Raw genomic sequence first — 22,039 nt, 5'->3', positions numbered from 1 at the left:
ACTAAGCTGTACTCAGTCAATTCTGAACCGATTGTTAATATTCAAAGATCTCTATAATCTGTGAAGTTTATGTTTTCATTAGGTGCATCGGTCATGATTGTATAGTCTCTCCATCAAACGAAAGCGAAAAGGACACATCGGCCGGTATTACGCACATATATGGACATAACTACTCACCCTGTTTCAATCCATCCGATCTGAAAGACTTGTGTTCCACTCTAGGTGGCTTCTCAAAGGTTTATTCCTTCATTAATCCAATGAAATAAAATAAAGTAAAGGTCTTTACAGCTGTTTTTAGCTTTTAGCTTGAGTAAGTATGAAGTGGAAATGTTCTCTCCCTCTCTTTTTTCTCTCTCCGTGCGTTCCACCAGTGTTGCCATGTCTGCTTTTTATATTGTTTCTCTATGAAGTCTTTCTAAGAAGTCACGTTGTGAGCTTGTAGATCGTCTATTTTCAATATATATATATATATGTATATATATATGTATATAGGTCATGTAGTTTTGGGCTTGTTTTCATAGACCTGGCTGCTTATTTCTCTCGCAAAATTTGGCAACATTGCACGTTGCTGTAACTTTCAATTTCACATATGCTGCGCAAACAGATCTGATCTACAAGCATAGAACACGTCACGCAGCGACAGTTTTTTGCTTGGAGATCAGATATTTTGGGCAGCAGTAGCAGAATTGTGTGAAGCATACCAATGTGTCCACTTGCTGCGCAGAGATAGAAGGAGGAGATGCTTAGGCAGCTGAGAATGTGAATATTATTATTATTGATATAATAATATTGGTTTGTCAAGAGATATCAATGTGTTTTGGACATGAGACAGTTACATAATTAGACAGAGGCTACAGTGGTTATGACGGCCATGCCTGCACTTGGACATCTCTCCTTTCAATTTCTTTCTCCTTTGGTCTCACTGCTTAACGCACGGACAATAGCACTGCGTCCTGTGCTGATCTTAAAGGGAATGGCAGAGGGTACTCTGATTGTATTGATTGAAGTAACGCCAAAACACACCCATGACTAATTTAGGGCCGTTATACCACATAGCGCCTTGGTGCAGTGCGCAGATTACCGCACAAATAATAGCAAAATGGCATTGGTCACGCCTCCACGTCTTAAATTGAGGAATAAGACCTGGCTGGCGGTAGTTAAGTCACGCAAAATAGGGCCCCTTATGTCTTACCTCAGGTACTTGGTGTAAATATGTAGAGAATTTGTTCGTTTTTATTGATCAATCTCCCTTCCCCCTTGCCCCCCCCCTCTTCTTCTTCTTCCCTTTCTTTTTTATGGAAATAACAAAAAGAACATTGGAACTTGCACAAAAACGAATTTCACCCACTGTTTTACACCTGTGATGTTACGATCTGTTACAATAAAGCTGATTCCGATTCTGTGCATGTGCATGTGCATGTGCATGTGCATGTGCATGTGCATGTGCATGTGCATGTGCATGTGCATGTGCATGTGCATGCTTCATCTGAAAGGCACATAGTGTTCAGTTACAACACGTCAAACATCATGTGTAACATTCTTAGAATCACCAATACAAAACTGTATCAGAGCCTGTATTAAACTCTTAATTATCCTACTAGATGTTATAGAAACATTACACTGTATTAACTATCCTACAATATGTTTGAAACATTACACTTTCAAAGACAAACCGAAAATGACTTACCCGGATTTCACAGAATAGCCTAAAGCGATCCTTTCTCCCTTAATGTACGGCTTTTGTTTTGATGTTAATATTATAGATTCCATGGCAACCAGCAACATTGGATAATAATAATAATAGGCCTGCATAATGTTGAATGCATTTATCCAACACGATAAAGTTTGCGGCTTCTGTTAGTTCTGACACAGTACGGTTCATTCTTAGCCTGGTTCCAGACCATAGACCCCGACCATTCTCTGAGTGGACTGCCTCGACGCTTCAGTCTGATAATCAGGCTAGTTCAGCCTGTCAATCACTGGGACAGAGGGCATTCAGCAGAGCTCTCACATCAATAGGCGGGTGCAAATATGGTTTAAATCGGACCAAAGACCATTACTCTTAATTATAGTGAAGTGATTTTAAGTACAATTATATATTAAAGCAATTGGTTATAAGCATATTTAACAATGTAATTGGACATTTCTCCCTTTTCTACATGCCATAATGCCCAGGATTGGTGAATTCATCAGCTATACATGTAATTCACATTATGTTGAAGCTTTCAAGATTTCTTTTGATACCAATAAGGAATAATTATTACTGGGTGGTACTGTGACATTTGTAAAAACATGACTGCCAAGTGATAGACTGGGAATATTAAACAAATCTTGGAAGAAATTCCTTACCGAGAGGGTGGGGGGGGGGGGGTGGTTAGCTTAATGTGCAACATTGTTTTCTCACTCAACAGTAAACAAACCAACATACAGTATAAGTGTGTACAGGGTATCTGCACATTTCTAAAGTTACAATTGAATTACTCTTAAGACTCAATATTATCTCAAATATTAGGTAAGAAAGAGGCACATATTGTGAAAATAGCCGATGTACAAGCTCACAACACTACACTCAGTGGTAAAAAAAATGGCCAGTTGTCTGGTCTATGGGGAAGATGGACTCCTCAGTGGGGATACGGTGGAGAGAAATGGCCCCTTATGGGCCTAGAGAGGGTGTGCAAGTCAGTACAGAGCTATCACAACATGTATCTAGTGTCTTCTACTGGGTGTCTAGGCAGGGGTGGTGGAGGAGTGTGGCGTGGATAAGGTTCAGATGTGCTTCTCCTTATTCCTGAGACTAGTAGTTGTGTGAGGTTTTAGTGCAAAATGTATTTCACATGTCTTTATTTTGTGATTGGTACTGCTGGCAATGAGCTTGAACTTTGATCTTTTTTTCTGGATACTTTCAACAGCAAGAAGGTACGTATAGGGGACAGCCCATGACGCCCTGGGCTCCAGTCTCCCCATAGAATCCCAATCTAACCGACCTCCACGCCCATAAGGGCTGTGTCCCTGCTAGGAATATTAATGGTCAGCCACCACCGACTCTCCTGTGAGCCAGTCCGACATACACCCTTGTCTGCCTGACAGACAGTCATGCACCACCACGTGGAGGTCTTACAACCACCACTATGGGGGTAGGGGCGGGGGACCCCTCCTCACTACATATGCCCACTCACAAGCAACTATCTTGGGCATAGGAGCCAGCCAGACCCACCAGCATACATAGGACATGACTGTCTGCCTGACACAGTCTTGCAACAGGACCAGAACCACCACCACTGGGGACTGTCCTCACTACCTATGCTAACTCAAGAGAGCGTATCTCGGGAGTACCTATCTTGGGAGCCAGCGTGGAGGTCCAATTAGGACCAGTTGGAGGTCCAATTAGGACCAATAGGACTATCCAGTGAGCCAGGTGACACTCCTCTCAGCCTCACGCATTAGCTAAATTCCAGTACCTTAATTTCTGCCTCCTCCTCACTCCGTCCTCCAGCGTGCCGTGACTTAGAAATTGTTTGCATCCCAAATGCTAATTTGCTTTTGGAGGAGCTGAGAACGAGGAGGGCGCAGGCTCCCTAAGCCACTTAGATTGAGATCTGGCAAAAATACAAGTGTATCTTTCATGTATTGTTTGCAGAACTGTCTTCGTTGAAATTACATATCATTTCTGTCATCATTTCCCCATACTCCCCTCTACCCACCTGAGGGGAACCCTAGGCCCACTAAACTCTAGACCAGGGGTTGCGGGGTTGGGTAAGAAATTCTCTGTTTGTAGGAAAAAGGGGGCGGGTAAACTAAAAAAGGGTCTGGAATGTGTCATCATTTGTTGGCCGTCCACCGATTGGTTGTGATATTGCCCTGACAACCTGTCCCTTCGGGCTATAGCATCTAGCTCCATGCTAGTAGCCCCTCCCCCGCGACAATCTTGTGTGTGTGTGTGTGTGTGTGTGTGTGTGTGTGTGTGTGTGTGTGTGTGTGTGTGTGTGTGTGTCTGCAAGGCAACAGCGCGAGCATTGTTACTCCTCCTCCCTCTCTGTCCCTCTCGTGTCTGTCTCTCCCCCTCTCTCCCTCCCCCTCTCTTTCTCTCTCCCTCTGTCCCTTTCTTTCTCTCTCTCTCTCGCTCTCTCTCTCCCTCTCTGTCTGGGACGCTCTGTGCTCACTTTTTGTCTGTGTGTGTGTGTGTGTGTGTGTGTGTGTGTGTGTGTGTGTGTGTGTGTGTGTGTGTGTGTATGTGTGTGCTCGCGCGCGAGCCCTGCCAGCAGCCACGCTAGTAGTAGTCACGTGACAACAACACACACACATGTTGCACACACACATTAAGCCTGCACTTTTTCTTCACGGCGCTTGTGACTCAAAATGAGGAGTTTTTGTTTGTGTGTTACACACTGGATTGGAACTATTTTTGCAATATTATTCTTCACAGTTGACCTCAAAGAAAGGTAGGCCATAATCTTTTTTTGTTGCTGGCTGGGGTGAGGATCATGACGCTGCTGTCTTGACTTCTTGTGGTTGTGTGTGTGTGTGTGTGTGTGTGTGTGTGTGTGTGTGTGTGTGTGCGTGCGTGCGTGCGTGTGCGTGTGTGTATGCGCGTGTGTAGCATGCGTTATTGTGTTTGCCAGAGATGTCGTATATGTATGGTTCCTCATCCGTTTATTCCGTGTTGTTCAATACAAAGCATTTTAATTCGATCGACGGCCATTTCCTCATACAGTTACAATGTATCAGAGTGCAATACACCTCCCAACCGCTAGGGTCGCTTAGTTGAATGCATGGAGAAAATTTGGAGAAAGAGGCCACTGATCGAATTAGAATGCTTTTCATTGAACAATACGGGTGACACGGGTACTTCTGATGGCCCATATATAATTGTAACATCCATGGCCATGTGGTAAGCACTTTATATTTGGAACCTGAACGTTTATGTAGATGTACGGGTTGTAATGGAGAAAGTGCAAAAAACAGGTTGACGTTCAGCCATGACGCTGATGACGGACGATGCGATCGTGTTTCCACAGTGTGTTTCTTTTTTTTCTGTATAGTTATTGTTTTGACAAGGTGTCACCTGAACTACAACAGTACTAGGCTAATGTTAACCTTGCTAGTTATAGTGTTATGTGCACACTACAGTAGGTCTATGTACATTATGTGAAGGCCTGTTATGTGCGCAATAGGCCTACCTTTTATTATTTGACAACTTCAGTTACTAGTTCCTTTGTAGATTTCGATTATTATTACAAAACTTACATTAACCACTTCACCTTCATATACATTTTGTCCATTCGAAAATAGCTGATCTACAAGCTCACAGATCTTGTAGATCTGCTATTTTCAAAAGATGTCATACATTTGACAACTTTTGCAATGGGATATTCTGCATAATGAGTAGCCTACTTTCTAGTTTTGGTACTTTAAGTACATTTAGATACCAATGTTTTTGTACTTTTACTCAAGTACATTTTTAATTCCGGACATTTACTTCTAACATAGTATTTCTGCGTTTTCTACATTGCAGTATTGATACTTTTACTAAAGTAAAAAATGTGAATTATTTTTCCACTGACTGTATGTCCATGTCCAACCACAAGGTTAGTGCCAGGGACCAGCATAACATTTGTGGTCTAAAAATGTTTGCAAAAACATTCCACGTTTTTCACATTTTGTCAAAAGTTTTTGTAAATAGCAGATCTACAAGCCCACAACGCGTCACATACTCTCACATTGGATAATATGTTATTCAATGTATTAATTCAGATCCAAACTATGGTAAGTACGTAGCTACAAAATACTACATTTCACCATAGCAGATCCAAACTATGCCATCAAAATGTATTGAAAGTATTAAACGTAAAAATGCTATATGTCACAATAGCAGATCCAAACTATGCTAAGTAGGTAGCTAAGCTACCGATCGCCCATACTGCCAGTAAGTACATGTTTACCATAAATAAATAAACTTCCTCTATTGTCTACATGACGAAAATGTGCTAATATATGTAGGGCTAAATCACCTGTTGTCGTGGGTTCCTTTTGTGGACCTGTAATGTTCATATAATCATCATAACAATAACTTGATATAACATGCTACTTGTGGCCACAATTAATTTTGTAAGAACAAATAAAACATTATCAACCTGTAGATTCATGTTACTTGAATGCTGTGATTGGTAAGCTAGGAAGACATAATAGTCTACTATGTGGTCATTAGCCTAAATGACTATCTAGGCCAGTGATTCTGGCTCTTTAATTTATAGGACCCCCATTTGATATGTACCAGGTTACAGGTCCCAACATTTTCAGCCACAGAGAGAGAGAGAGAGAGAGAGAGAGAGAGAGAGAGAGAGAGAGAGAGAGAGAGAGAGAGAGAGAGAGAGAGAGAGAGAGAGTGTGCAGAAATTGTGTGCAGCTCATTCACACCTCGCGGTTAATTCGCTCATGCGTTAATGTGTCAATAACGCGCTAACTTTGACAGCACTAGTTCTGTGTCTTTCCTCCAGGATCCTTCTCAGATCATGAACACAGAAGCCACGTCCTAGCTCTCCAGTCAAAATGACATCTATTGTATGTCATTCCTCCTTGTTTTCACATATGCACCCGCCTACAAAGGCATTGCAAAGCTGAAAAGGGCTCGTTAATTAATGGCTGAGACTGAGAACTCCACTCCGATGCCTGGTTCCATTGAATAAAACATAACACAGTTGGAAAAGGATATAATCACTTCTGTCCTTGACAATAGACCCCTTAACAGACGACGTCACACTGATAAGAACCAGTATGCATGCAACCAGTATGCGTGCAATGAAACCCATCAGGTCTCGCTAGGACGCACCTCACTGAGCTAACACACAAGAGGGGGTTGGGGTGTGCTGAAACCAGCGCACCCCAAAACAACATGTTGAGAATTGATTGCGTGAAACAATCACCTGTGCATCCAGTCTCAATGTTATAGTAAACAAATAATTGGTCTATAACCAATCCTACAGTTTGACTTAAGTACACACGCACATTATGGAGTAAAACATTATAATTTGTTTTTTAAAATGTTTAAATGTTTTTTAAGAAACATTGCTTTTTTATTATTATTATTATTTTAAATAAAATACAAATGCGTCGACTTTTTGACAAGTCGACTTTTTGGTTAATGCCTTAAGATGAATAATATGCTTATCTCCCCAGTGCAGCGGTTCATATCAGTCGCTTGATAAGTGATATGCATGCACAAATCCATACACCATATATGCATCTCCTAAAGGAACACAAACTCTTGGTTTCTCTTTGTCTTTGCAGTTCCAGCCAACATATACAAAGTGTCAGAAGACATCAATGTGAACGAGGGCAGTAACGTGACACTCAGCTGTCTGGCCAGTGGCAGACCAGATCCTGCCATCACCTGGAGACTGCTCAACCCCTCAGGTAAGAACTAGCCAATCAGCATACTTAAAGGATATACACCATGAATTAAAAAAATAAATAATAATATTTAATATTATATTGTTTATGTCACTCAAACGTTTTTCAAAAGGTTTGAGCGTAAATCAAGCCTCAGATATACTAACTTCATTCCAACTAACTTCTCTCTGGCTTATAAAGCACTTTCACCTGCAATACCACATTGTCCTGATTTGCACGTGGCGCTATTGAGCCAGTTTGTATGCATGTTATCTCCTGGTTCTGTGTGGAAAAAGTAAAAAAAATAATTAAAAAAAACATAAAAAAAAAAAAAAAATCTAAGTTGGAACTGAAAAACAGGAGGGATTGTACCGCTAGTGACGTCACTTTCGGGGCCAAATCAGTTTGGCCTGTTTTGAGACCAATTTACATAAAATCCCAGATATGCTGTGAAAGCCTGAGTGCTCAAACTGAGGTATATTTTGGGATAGAAGAGAGGTAGGGGAGACCAAAAACACACAAAAAAGAAGGAAAAGTTAAAATTCATGGTGTAGTCCCTTTAACCTTATCGCTTATCGCCCACACTCTGCTCAGTGGGTGAATTCAACCAGCATACCTACCTTACAATATATCTTTATCACCTACACACTGCTCTAGGGTGACCAGATGTCCCACATTTCCTTGACTTTTCAGGCGTCCCACAAATTGAGACGCTGACCCACATTGTGACTGGCAGGCTCCAGTGTACAGTAATAAATCAATGTGCAGGTGTGTGGAGAGGTGCGCTGATTGTTGCTGAAGCTCTTAACACGAGCACACAGCAGACTAGACTGGACCACACTGGACACAGCACTGCTCAAGCAGCACGTGAATAAATTATGGGGACACATTTATTTTGTTGAGAGACAATGTTCAAAGGAACCGCTGCAGCATCGCGTTGATCTAAAAACGAAAGCAAAATAGGAGTAGTCTACTACAGAATCAAGTTAGAACACACAGTTATTTGCAAGCTTGTTTTAAAAGCAACGGTTCAAAATGAAACAATGTAATTGTTGCATTTTGAACCTCTGAAATCCTCCAAATAGAATAGTTGGCTTTCCACTTGTAAATTCTCTCTCATTGTCTCTTTTCCAGCAAGACATTTTTTTAAATATGTTAAAATAACATGAGAAATATCCCCTAGCCTACAGCAGGTTCATAACAAATTGATTAGCAGTATTAGGCCTATGGACGAATATGAATATGGCATTTAATAGCTACTTAAAGGGCAAGACCACTTTGGTAGAGGTTTGGGTTGTGTAGTTACCTTGCCATGATGTAACTCCCAAAGGTGGGCAAGAAATCAAAAATAATTGCTCCGTTGATCGAAATTGATAATTCAAAATATGCTCCTCATTGACTTACATTGTACGGTAAAGCAGCTCTCAAAGTCACTCTTTTAGCACAAAAACGAATGCAAACAAAGCTGATTCAGACAATATAGAGCATCACCAAACCCAGTACTGTTTTTTTTCTAAATAAAAATGTCAACTTCCTGTTGATTTTGCCATTTTTAAAAGTAGAAAACCCGGACTGGATCCGCGGATCCAGTCCGGTGATACAGTAGGTAAAATCCACATTGGTAGATCCACAAGGAAAAGTCAGGCCTTGTTCAACAGGTCTAATTTTAACCCAGAGAGTAATAATAAAAATGATAATAGTGATTAATAAATATAAATATAAATATAAATATAAATATAGCTGCAAGCAGCGATACAGGGGCCAAGGAATAAAAGGCAATATAGAATGATAGCACAATACGAAGTGAAACAGAATAGATTGAACTTGAGACAAAGCAGCCCGTGCAATTAACAAATGAGCAGTCTGAACAGCTGAGCAGAGGGCTGAAGGATTGTGGATATTGTAACGATTTCAAACTCGTGTCACAAATTCTGTTTTCATGACAAAAGTCTGACAAAATATAAGTCTGAAAAAGTGGGTTTTGAGTGTGGTTTTAAACAAGGGTGGGAGTGAGTTGATGCGAGCTGGGAGTGAGTTCCATAGGGAGGGGGCGGCCACTGAGAAGGCCCTGTCACCCCAGGTTTGTTTCTTTGTCTTGGGGATGTCCAGGAGGTTGGCATTACGCGACCTGAGGGAGCGGGAGGGGGCGTGTAAAAATGTAACCAAATGGACTTACATTTGTACACTCTTGTAGGATCTGACTGTGAACAAAGTCCTTTAAACCATGTAACATGACCAGCAGAGACGCGGCAGCAGGCCAACTTGTAGTTTGATGAAAACTGCTTTTATTCAGGCGTTGTGTGTGTGCGTGTCACTGTGGATATTGATTGAAGAGCTCATTGCCTTGACTTGTGAGGGAGCCGATCGATACAACATGGAGGTTGGGAGAGGAGGGGAGAGGAGAGGAGAGGCAACAGAGAATTGTTCCATATTTCCGGTGTGTGTGCTTATGGTGCTTGCGTGCGTGTGGGTATATATATGACAAATCTTACTGTCACAGTGTCGTTAGAACTAAGACATCTGTTCAAGTGGAGCGTTGCCAAAACGCACTCTGTTGTACATTATGAATATTGAAGCTGTAGCCTTTTTATAAGTAGCTGGTTGGCAGGGGTGCTTTTAGTGGGTGCTGACCTTGACATGTCTCATATGCAGCGTCCAGACGCCAGCCTGGACTGTGTCCTTCCCTACGGCCGTGTCACCTTTTACACTATCTCTGTCTCCTTCCCCACGACCTTGTCACCTTGTACACTATCTCTCTCCCACACACTAAACTCCTCAATGAGACTTAAATGAACTCTAACAGCTAAATTACCACTGAGGATTTTACTGTGCAGCCTTGTACTCTCACCCTGTCTTTGTCTGTTTCTCTCTCACGTCATGCACGCACACACACATACACACAAACACGTGTGCACGTGCGCGCACACACGTACAGTGCATGTCAAGCTGTCAGTGACAGACAGTGGCTCAGCTTGCTGATTGTAGGAGTGAAGTATAAGGTGCTGACAGGTTCTTGTCACTGCAGTGTGTGTGTGTGTGTGTGTGTGTGTGTGTGTGTGTGTGTGTGTGTGTGTGTGTGTGTGCGTGCGTGCACGCGTGTGTCGTTTCTTCGGCTCAAGGAGTGGCACATAAACATCCCTGTGAGGTTTCAGTGCTGGCAGCAGTGGCAGCAGCTAATGGAGCGTGAACAAACGCACGACAAACGTAAAGGGAACTCTCCCTCTGTGCTTTTGACTGGTGAACAATGAAGGATTTACTCCACTGATATGTTACTGCTGAACACAAAAGGATTTAATTAGACCAGTGATACTAGTACAAACCCTATAGGGTAATTTGTGTGTGTCTCAGTATGGGTTTAGTAGAAATATAGACACATTTTCTGGGTACTTAGTGCAGTACTCATTATCATAGTAACTGGAGGGCAATTTATGACGTCATATAAGTACTATGACGTCATATCGATAACATAGGGGATCTCCATATAAGGGGATTTGTGGATTTATAGATACTTTTGGAGATCCGATCATGCGACCAACTTCACACCTGGCTAAGCACTCACTCGAGTTTGAAGTCGATCGGTCAATCAGTTCTCAAGATATGTAGGGGATGCAGATACTCACACATGCAAAGATAGCATATGTTATAGTTAGTTAGGACCAGTATGATCTCTTCATTTGGATAGAGATTGAAAATATTTCTGGTGAGATTTACCCCAAAAAAACCTCTCTTCAGGTATTTCCTGAAACAACACAAGTGGTGAAACTAAATGTCTTTGGTGTCAGGAGCGTATGCATCTAACACCCGTTGAGAGATGGAAATGATAAAGGCCAATTTCTGCTGTGATAAAGCACATGTTCAATATCCTGAGAGAATGTCTAAGATCTCTGCAAGCTACATTTGACTGCAGTTACAAAAGAGGCAAAATGATACCACTGAGATCAAAACATTGTAAGTGCAATATCCCTTTAAGGCTTTAAATGGATTTTTGCCTAATACACTCAATATTGTAACGATCCCAGGAAATGGAGGCAGAGACGTAATCCACCGTTTATGCTCCGTCTTTATTATTATCACTCACATTACATTCAGTGCAAACATAGCCACTTGTATCTCTCCCGGCTTAGGCACACACAACAACAGAGCAAGTCACTTCCCACACAAGTCCCGGAAATCCCACCCCACAGATACTGTCATTGGCCTACAACCCCTAGAGTGCAATACACAAGCAATCCGCACCAGGCCACTACACTATCCCCCCTTACAAAAGTCCTTGTCCTCGAGGACCGGCCCGTATGGAAAAAAAAAACAGCCCATAGGCAAAAAGAGCAACGACCTGAGGTAGCATAGCAGCTTACACCAACCTCCAAAACACAATCCCACACCCCAAACAAAGTTTACATAGTCTTTTTTTTTTACATTTCACATTGTCCTTGTCAGTCCTGTGCCCCAAGGGACACCACATAGTCTCTCAGGCGGGCCGGAGACCGCATCCTCGGCAGAGACCCTGTCGGCAGAGGCAAGGGGTCTCCAGTCCCTGGGGAGGGGGGCAGAGGGGACAAGGGGCAAGGGTGAATGGGCGGGGGGCACGGACATGGGGTCCCCCTGTGGTGTGAGCGGGGAATCGGGAGGGGGCTGGGAAGGGGGAGAGGTCGTCTGTGCATTTGGTGTCGGGGGACGGAGGGCCTCCCGTGTAGGGGGCCAGTCTGTCTCTGTGGAGTGCCACCTTCTTCCCGAGAGGAGGCATCTGCACACGGTACACAACCTCTCCCATCCTCTCCAGCACCTTGCAGGGCCCCGTACATTTGCTGTCAAGCTTGGAGCTATGCCCCTTCTTTCGTATTGGGTCGTAGACCCAGACCAACTCGTCTGGCGTGAAGTCCCATCCCCGAGACTTCACATCTTAATTGTGCTTTTGCTTCATGGCGGCCTCCTGCACCAGGGGGTCCTGCAGCTTCCTGGCATACTCGGGCCCTGCAGGGACAGCCGGGGCATCAGGTGGGCGACCGAAGACCAGCTCGGCCGGGGTGCGCGTCTCTCTTCCCAGCATGAGGAGAACCGGCGTGCACTCTGTGGACTCCTGTACCAGAGAGCGACACGCCATAAGCACCAGGGGCAGGTGTTTGTCCCAGTCTCACTGGTGCTGGGAGGTGACGATGGCCAACTGCTCTCACATGTTCCGGTGGAATCTCTCCACAAACCCTTGCACTCTGAAGGTGCAACGGGGTAGTGCGGGTCTTTTGTATGCCCAGGCGTTCGCGCACATGGCAGTGAACGCCTGGGTATTCTACCAGGGTATATGGCCGTTTCCCCACAGGAAATACACAGGAAGCAAACAAGCTTTTATTTTGCAAAATGACATCATTTCTGCTTCTCTCATTCACTCGCTGTGAATGGACCATCCATAAGCTAAGTTAGGGCACCATCTGGAAATGAGAGAGGTATTGTTTGCATGGCTAATTAGCCTGTCAGCTCGTTAACACTCACGTCTAAACGGTCAGCCTGACCAATTTTGAGATTTTAATGTCGATTATCTTTGCTCATGAAGCTCTCAAAAGTTTCCCCTTCCATGACTTTCCCTAAATATTCGATTCAAATCATCTGATTTTTTTCTCATCTGAAATGTTTTCTGAATATGAAATTAGGCATCATTATACCATCCCGTACGGCAAAATTGACCACTCTCAACCTATCGCCAACACGCAGAAGGTCTTCACATCTCCAGACCAGCTGGAGTCGTGTCATTGTACTTATTAATGGAATCATTTGCACACTGTCAGCTCGGAATCTGGCAAAGGGATTTCTCCAATCTAAATGAAAATGACAATTGTGCTTATAATAACTCCAAGCCGAACCCATTAACCTAACCTCTAAATGTTGTATTTCGCAATGTGCGTGGTGCAAATAACCCAGCCTGCATGCGTGCGTATGTGGCTCAAAACGAAGCACAGCGCGTAAGGTCATACTTTCAACATTTGGAGATATTGTCATAATTCTGAGTTTGTGTCAGTCAAGACAAAACCATATTTGATAAACACAAGTATCACCAACATTTTACTGATTATAGAGAATGTGAAATTATTGTAATCCGTTCTTTATTTCCTGCGCAATGGCCCGACATTTCCTTGGAGTGAGAATGTTTTGCCATTGCCAGTCCTAATAAAAATGACTCTCCAACCCAACAACCCAAAAACTCCAACCTCTAGATGTTGTGTCAGTAAAAAGATAAGAACATTGCTGTCCGTCCATTGTAAACTTTGTGCGGACAACAACTCACTTTTCAACATCTGAGGCATCTACCAGTAAATGCTTAGGATATCCATTTTTCACTCAAGAGTGTAAATGTAACCATTTCCTAAACCCTGTTTGTGTGCCTAATTCAAGCGCACCGCTACAGCGATCGCGCTTTGTATACGTTTTTGTCATAAAGATCTTACATATCGGATCTCAGTTACCATTCCCAGTTACCGATTCCCATTCATGTTCCCAGTTATAGCCTAGTATTATATCTACCTGTAAACCAAATGAAGCGTAGCCAACATGTGAGGTGTGAGTGGGATTGAAATGTTAATCTGCGTGGGGAGAAGGTGTCAGCGGGTGTGGAGCCCAAGGGGAGAGAGTGGCCAATGAAATCGCAGGAAAAAACGATCAATTTGATCGGAAGTCTGTCTGTGTGGTAGTAGGGAATACTGCCGTCATGCGAGTGTCAAGCCATTAGCTAGCGACATATCTCTGTGTTAGCTCCTGTGGTCTTTTCCCACTGTAACAAACCGGTTTCCCTGACATTTGTACAGATACCTTTTGATGTTAATTGGCATCAGATGTAAAGTCTTGTTTTTCTGATGGTTTTTGTTTTTGTTTATTTCTCTCTCTCTCTCTCTTTCTCTTTTTTTTAACAACAAACGTGCCTCGTGGGGTTTTTTGCTCGATACAAATCATTTGCACAAAGAATGGATTTGTGGATTTGTAACTGCAACGAGTGTGTGGGAACAGGTGGGCGGGGAACAGAGTGAGTAATGCTCAATCCACTGTCGACAGAATGAGCTTTTCAAAGCATTCACACCCAGACAACATGGAGAATAGATATTCAGGACTGATACAGAAACCCACAAAATGGGACATTTCCCCAGGACATTTTAATTTTAGAAGAATAGAAAGTAAATAAAATTAACACTGTTATTTTTAACGGAAAGAGAGAAACGGGAAGTGGAGATAAGCCTGCTGCGACACACTCACACATGCATACATACACATGTGCACACACACACACACACACACACACACACACACACACACACACACACACACACACACACACACACACACACACCAAGAGGAAACAGCTGAGCAGGAGATTAAGAGAGTGCTGAGTGAGATTTTAAAAAAGCGGTAAGAAAGATGAGAATGAGTGTAGTATAGAGACAGATAGGTTTAATGTGGATGCCAGTGATGTAAGGGTTGTTAGGATTATTACTGTTATACAAATGATATAACATACTGCATGGAGAGTGCAGTATGTTGATATTATAGTGTCAATATTATAGTATTCCAGTTCCAAAGCGTCAGTTCATTTTTGGGTTTCATCACTTAAGTTACCATTTCACTTGAGCCAGGTGCTCATCCAGGCTCTTGTCATCTCCCGCCTGGACTACTGCAACTCTATCCTTGCTGGTGCCCCGGCGTCTGCCATCAGACCTCTGGAGCTTGTTCAGAAAGCTGCGGCTCGTCTGGTGTTCAACCGCCCCAAGTTCTCCCACACAACTATCCTTCTCCATTCTCTACACTGGCTCCCCAGTTTAAAACCCTGGTGCTAGCCTATAGGGCAGTGAAAGGAACAGCTCTTTCTTACCTCCGGGCTATGGTCGAGGCTTATACCCCTGCCCGACCACTTCGGTCTGCCGCCTCGGGGCGACTGGTTGCCTCGTCCCTCAGTGGTCCTTCTGACCGATCTACACGGTCACAGCTTTTTTCTGTTCTGGCCCCACAGTGGTGGAATGAACTCCCCACTGATGTCAGGACAGCAGAGTCACTGCTCATCTTTCGCCGCAGGCTGAAAACCCACCTCTTCAGGAAACACTACCCTTCCTCTTCGCCTTGTTGTTAACTAGTTGTACGAGCTCTTGTTTATTGTTTTATTGGTTCTTGTTTATTCGATACACTTATTTGTTTTAGCTCTTGCTCATTTGATTTTCCTACTTGTCTCATCTGTTTAAGAAAGTAAGTAGCTGATATATTGCACTTTTACCTTTGCGCTAGGTACAGGTATATACTAGCACATATTGTACTTTTACTCTACTACAATTATTTGAAATTTTTAGTTACTTTGCAGATATAAATGATATTATAAAACATACATTAACCACTGTAGCCCTAATTTATACATAGGATATTTGGAAAATAGACGATCTACAAGCTCACAACATGTCGCAGTGTGACACGTTGTGAGCTTGTAGATCTGCTATTTTCAAACATTTTAGAACTTTAACTTTTGGTACTTCAAGAATATTTTGATACCAATACTTTTGTACTTTTACTCAAGTAACATTTTGAACACAGGCCTTTTAGTTGTATAAGAAAATTGTTATAGTATTGCTACTTTTACTTATATATATATATATATATATATATATATATATATATATATATATATATATATATATATATATCTGAGTACTTCTTCCACCACTGAACAGATCTGACTATGGCTTGGCTGGAGTTGGTCAACGTGGCCAACGTGAAATCGCCCAAAGACACCCGACTTAATATTTTGAGGGCAAAAATAAGAATTCATTAACAAAAAAAAAATGTGCGTGCACGAAAGTTTCTTTATGCCCACCCACTCATAGAGAAAGTTAGCCTGTCTGAATGCATTGAATTGGTATCCTGACCTAAAATGCATTTTCTGTGTATGAAAGAGAAGGTGTTTAGCTGTAACCTCCAAACTGTAGCATGTGATAAGGAGGAATGTCTCTGACCATGACTTCTGTATCACTGAACAACAAAAACAACGCAAAAGATTTTAACAGCCAGACATTACTGTCGCTTGAGATCATTGCATAATAACAGATTGTTTTGGAAAATATAGAGCTATTGGAAAAAGCAAGTCATTAAAAAAAAATGTTTTTTTAGTTTTCTCACTTCCCTCCTTTCCTTATATCCTTTTCCCTTCATTTCTCCTCTCTTCTCACCTTTTCTTTGTACTGATTCAATGCCTCACCTCTTCTCTTCAAGGTTATTAATCGGTAACCCTAAAGGTGACTCCACACCAGACAGACTAGTTCTGACTACTTCAGACTACTTCAGACTGCAACAGAGTGGTATTTGGTTGGCAAAAGTTGGTATTTAGTCTGTCAGCCGACTTGCCCTTTGATATGCTAATGCGAATAACTTCCAGCCCAATCTAGAAACCCATCACCAAAGAAAAAGGAAAAACAGCGCCCTCTGCTGTTCTTGAGAGATTACTTTCAGCCTAGTTGCCAGGTCTGCTTATTATAAGCGACTTTGGGCTTGTTTCCTTGCAAAGTCACTTGGATGTTCCCAGCGTTTTTTCTTTTTTTCTTCACTGACGTGCAGTGTAGTACATTTATTCAAGTACTGTACTTGAGTACAATTTTGAGGTACTTTTACTTTACTGGAGTATTTCCAATTGTCTATACTTTTACTCCACAACAATTATTTGAAATGTTTAGTTACTAGTTACTTTGCAGATATAAATCATTATGAAACATACATTAACCACTTTAGCCCTATTGTATACCTATAAGCTATTTGAAAATAGCAGATCTACAAGCTCACAACGTGTTGCGATGCACGCGTTCTGAGCTTGTAGATCTGCTATTTTCAAACATTTTAGTACTTTTACTTTTGGTACTTTAAGTACATTTTTATACCAATACTTTAGTACTTTTACTCAAGTAAATGTTGAATTCCGGACTTTTACTTGTAACAGACTCAGGGTACATCTATTGCATTCAAGCCTGGAATTTCGTCATTTTAGGGGCAAGGCCACTTGGCCTTTGGTGTTATAATTTTTTGGAGGGCACAAAGGCCAAATGCCAGGGCAGGAAGGCCATCCAAAAAAATAATAAAGACTTTAAGTCCAAAAATGTTTTTTTAAGTCCACGGAAATAATGCATTTAACTTGAAGGTTAAGGATGATTGTATTTTAATATTATAAGAATAGTATAACTATCTGTGAAATATAACCCATTTATTTCACAAAATAATGTGTTGGCAAATGACCAATATTTAGTTGTATAGGTCTCAATTTGTCACATTCAGCCCTGGACTTCACTGACTGAAGTAGGGGTCACATCACATTAGATTTACAGAATGTATTTTCCCCACAAGTTATTTTCATTCAAATGAAATGTGATTGAACTTGCACTAATAATGACTGTAGTTGATTTTTCACTCTTTAAAATATAGTATTTCTTAATTATTAATAATTACAGCTTGTAGATTGGCTATTTTCACGATTTTAAATTGTTTTTAAATAATCATAAAAAAGGAACATACAAGATTTCCACCCGACAGCCATAATATATAGCCAATATATGGTTCTGTATCAGTATATGAGTCAGTTTTTGCAGATTTCATTCTAATTGGCTACTATGCATCTGAATTTTATGAGCCTGGGTAGATATGCCCTGTAGCGCACACTATAAAACAGTATAAAGCATTTTTGAAAACGGTTATTCATAAGAGTATATGAAAGCCAATTAAAATGTTTATACTATTGGAATCTTACACACCTGCTCCCAATAAATTACATCACCACAGCGCAAAAGTAGGTCAAATCAATCAATCTCTCTCTGGGAGCAACAACGAGAAACAGTGAATGTAGGTTTTCATAGACATGGTTGCTTGTTTCTCTCACATAATCTGGCAACCCCGAGAGCCCTCTGCTGCGGTGTTGTTGTCACACTTCTCTGCTACATGGCTACTCCCAGTCGGGCCCCGACTGAACATGTTCGGTCAGCTCTGGGTCGGCCGAAAAGGTCCGACGGACCCCCGACGGACCCTTAACGACTGAACGACTGTATACGACGCTTCCCGACTCCGAATCGGCCCAAAATCAGTCTGGTCTGGGGACAGCTTAACCCTAACTAGAATTGGGGAACATAACCCTTTTAGTTAATGGAAAAAAATTAAATTGCTAATTGAAACTGTATTGTGTGTTTACAGCGGAGCCGTTGGATGGAGAGGAGTACCTGGACATCACAGGTATCATGAGGAACCAGGCGGGACGCTACGAGTGCAAGGCCAGCAACGATGTGGCCACGCCCGACGTCAAATATGTCAACGTGGTCGTTAACTGTAAGAAATGACACAAAAGGATGGATGGATGGATGGATGATGGATGGATGGATGGATGGATGGATGGATGGATGGATTCATTCATTGATTCATTTGAAAATGCATGCCAATGAAAAGTATTAACACACGCTTTAGACTAAATAATAACTACATCAATTTCCTGAAAAGTCAAAGTTTTGGACATGCTTCCAAATGCACATTAATGTAAGCTTAAAAGAATAAGATGCTTTTGACATTTTAAGCATATCATAGTCTGTGGCTCTCTTTTATTTTACAGTACTGTATATGGAATCCGTAAAAGGTCCTTGCACACTGGTGCGTTTTTTGGTGCGTTTTTATTCATCCGAAATCCACAAATAAAAACGTCATGCACAACATCCTTGCACACTGAGTCCGATGCGTTTTATTTATATTCGTTGCAATGTTTTCGCGGAACGAAAAAAAAAAGACAGTCATCAAGCAGTGGAGATGATTTTGTGGTCCTGTCAATTGTGAAAAAAAGAAAAAGGGAAAGAGACTATTGGGTTCATCCTATCCTGACATTTCGTAACAGGACCGAGAGTTTCACACGTTGTACAAGAAGCTGCGGAATTAATCCCGACGTTTCAGAGTTGCTTTTAGGATGTCAGTGGAGCAGTTTGATGCTTTGCTAGCAACACTGGAGCCACAAATTAAAGAGACCACCACAAACTTCCGCGAGCCAATTGATGCTGAAGAGCGGCTGGCAGTATGTCTACAGTAGACACACACGCGTGCGCACGCGCGTACATACACACATTTTACCAATGTATTTATGTCCACACAAAAGGAAATGTATACAAGGACACAAATATTTCAGTGCAGCGAGGTTACATCCACAAAGTCAAGGCATGTGTCCTCATGATACAAACAAGCATGTCAGGTCACCCAGCCCTCCATGGGCACCAGCAGCAGTGTCTCCGCATCATAGTAGAGACAGCACAACACTCTGCCAGCCCTCCTGCCTCGTTTCAGGGCATCCCAAGTTGTCGAAACCCGCTCTAACAACCAGTCTGCGGGCATATCCCAGGCTGGACCACCAGAGGAAACAAAGTTCCCAGTCCACTCCTGCACTGCCGCCCGGTGTCAAAGTGCTCTCTGTAGCGTAGCTGCTCCCATGAGCCCGAAAGTCTGTTCACCCATTGTTGTTCCTCAGCTAGCGGACACACCGCTAGATGGCTGCCAGGTCTTTATCCACCGCCGGGTGGTAGTTAGTTACACCGCCCCTCTTCCCAGTATAGCTCCTCAAGGGAAGGACCGCCAGGCAGCGCCGGCTGTCGGTTCACTCCATCGGTGAGCAGCGCCTTCTTGTATGCAAGCTTGCGATCGTAATGAAGCACACAGTCCCCAGAAGTTGCGAATGCATCTTAAATGTGCACCTACTACATTAACGGTGGTTGTTACAACGGGGCGGTTTAACGTCATGCCCAGGACACACACAAACACACACACACACACACAGTAAAGTGTGAGCTATAGGGCGCTGAATCTGCATATAGGCTATTCACTTCAGGATACACTACAGCTTAAAACATGAAACATACAGACCGGTGATCAGTCAGTTTCAGGAAGGACACAACACTGCTAAAAGGCAAAAGACAGATGCGGAAAAAAGCAAATAATCGACCCTGGTCCCAAAAATATATATACGGACGAAATATTCGGCGGCAGTGTGCAAACGTGATTGACATACCATGAGGTCGTTTTTTTTTTATTACTTGCTACGAAATTATATATATATAAATAGCAGATATACAAGCTCATAGCGCGGCACCAAGTGCCGCGCTATGAGCTTGTATATCTGCTATTTTTGAATAGCCAAAGAAATCTAAAATGACAGAGATATGTCCCCGGATTGAATGGGTTAAGCTATAGCTAGGCTAAGTTTGAACTTAGTGTGAGGTGGTGCAACTGGCTCCTGGCCCCTGGCATCCTTGCTAAATCAACCCTATGTGCCACCCCCATTTCAATGTAATGACTTCACCAGCGTAGATTGATAATACATAATCACCCATTAAATAACTCCCTACTACGTTATTATTCCAGTGTTAATCGCACATTAGCATGAATACATACTTATGAAAAGAGCAAAGTAGAAATATACCTTATGACTTCGAAGTCCTATACTCTATTTCTATGTACGGTAGAGTATACAGATCATTATCTGGTATGTATGTATAAAGTATATACAGCTTATACTTTTTAACAAGTTTGTTAATAGGACGTTCGTTTAAAGTGCTACCAAACTTTTTAGTTTTAACCAATATTATCATTTGCAGCAGCTTTCTCAAGTGTTTAAGGAGGGAACAGTGGTTGAGTGCCTGTCTTTATTGTGACTGTGTTTAGATCCTCCGACCGTACAGAAAACCCAGAGCACAGAGACCCAGGTGGGACGCATGGGCATTCTGCAATGTGATGCCACCGCTGTGCCAACGCCAGAGTTTGAATGGTACAGAGACGACAAGAGGTACAACCTCACACACGCGCACACACACACACACACACACACACACACACACACACACACACACACACACACACATAGACAAACATTTAGGACAGCTATTGTAGGACTGCCATATTTCTTTTCCTGTCATTTTCAACCCAAGCCCTGAGCTTGTAGATGGGCTATTTCCGGCAGGCAAGTAAGTATAAATCAGGCATACAGTAACTCCAACCTACACATCTAATCCTAGTATAGTAATACACACACACACACACACACACACACACACACACACACACACACACACACACACACACACACACACACGCACGCACGCACGCACGCACGCACGCGCGCGTGCGCGCGTTGTGAGCTTGTAGATCTGCTCTTTTCAAACGTTTTAGTACTTTTACTTTTGGTACTTTAAGTACATTTTAATACCAATACTTTTGTACTTTTACTCAAGTACATTTTTTATTCCGGACTTTTACTTGTAATAGTACTTCTACATTTCAGTATTGATACTTTTACTTAAGTAAAACATTTGATTACTTTTTCCACCACTGCAAAAGATGAACCAGGGCGCTCCAAAAAAACACCGGCGACGGAATGCTCCTGGGGGGTCCCTGGAACAACATATTTTGAGATGGCGGTCCGCGACCAAATACATATCATTTCGGGTGGTCCGCGACCAAATACATATCATTTCGGGTGGTCCTTGACATGGAAAAAGTTGGATTATTAGATATGTATTTGGCCGCGGACCCCCCCCATCTCAAAATGTGTTGTTCCAGGGACCTCCCCCAGAAGCAAAGATTTGAGTTACAAATGTTTGCTATGTTCAAAGATTTGCACACATGTTCAAGATGTTTC

The 22,039-nt window shown here is 42.3% G+C and overlaps 1 protein-coding gene across 1 annotated transcript in view; it reads left to right on the top strand.

Annotated features, from left to right (window-relative positions):
* Positions 1–21,187, top strand: part of LOC311065171 (limbic system-associated membrane protein-like) — a gene marked incomplete at its 3' end in the record, with an annotated part of 292,933 nt that extends 271,746 nt beyond the window's left edge. The window contains exons 4-6 of the mRNA XM_084085388.1: positions 7,285–7,410; positions 18,571–18,702; positions 21,067–21,187. Coding sequence (XP_083941514.1) covers positions 7,285–7,410; positions 18,571–18,702; positions 21,067–21,187 — 379 coding nt within the window. The remainder of the gene's footprint in view (positions 1–7,284; positions 7,411–18,570; positions 18,703–21,066) is intronic.
* Positions 21,188–22,039: the final 852 nt, after the last annotated feature.

The sequence above is a fragment of the Gymnoscopelus microlampas genome (genome assembly GCF_963454915.1).
Source record: "Gymnoscopelus microlampas genome assembly, chromosome: 17".
In the NCBI taxonomy this organism is placed as follows: domain Eukaryota; kingdom Metazoa; phylum Chordata; class Actinopteri; order Myctophiformes; family Myctophidae; genus Gymnoscopelus; species Gymnoscopelus microlampas.
Note: the sequence above shows the minus strand (reverse complement) of the source record. Positions and strands in the feature narration are given on the sequence as shown.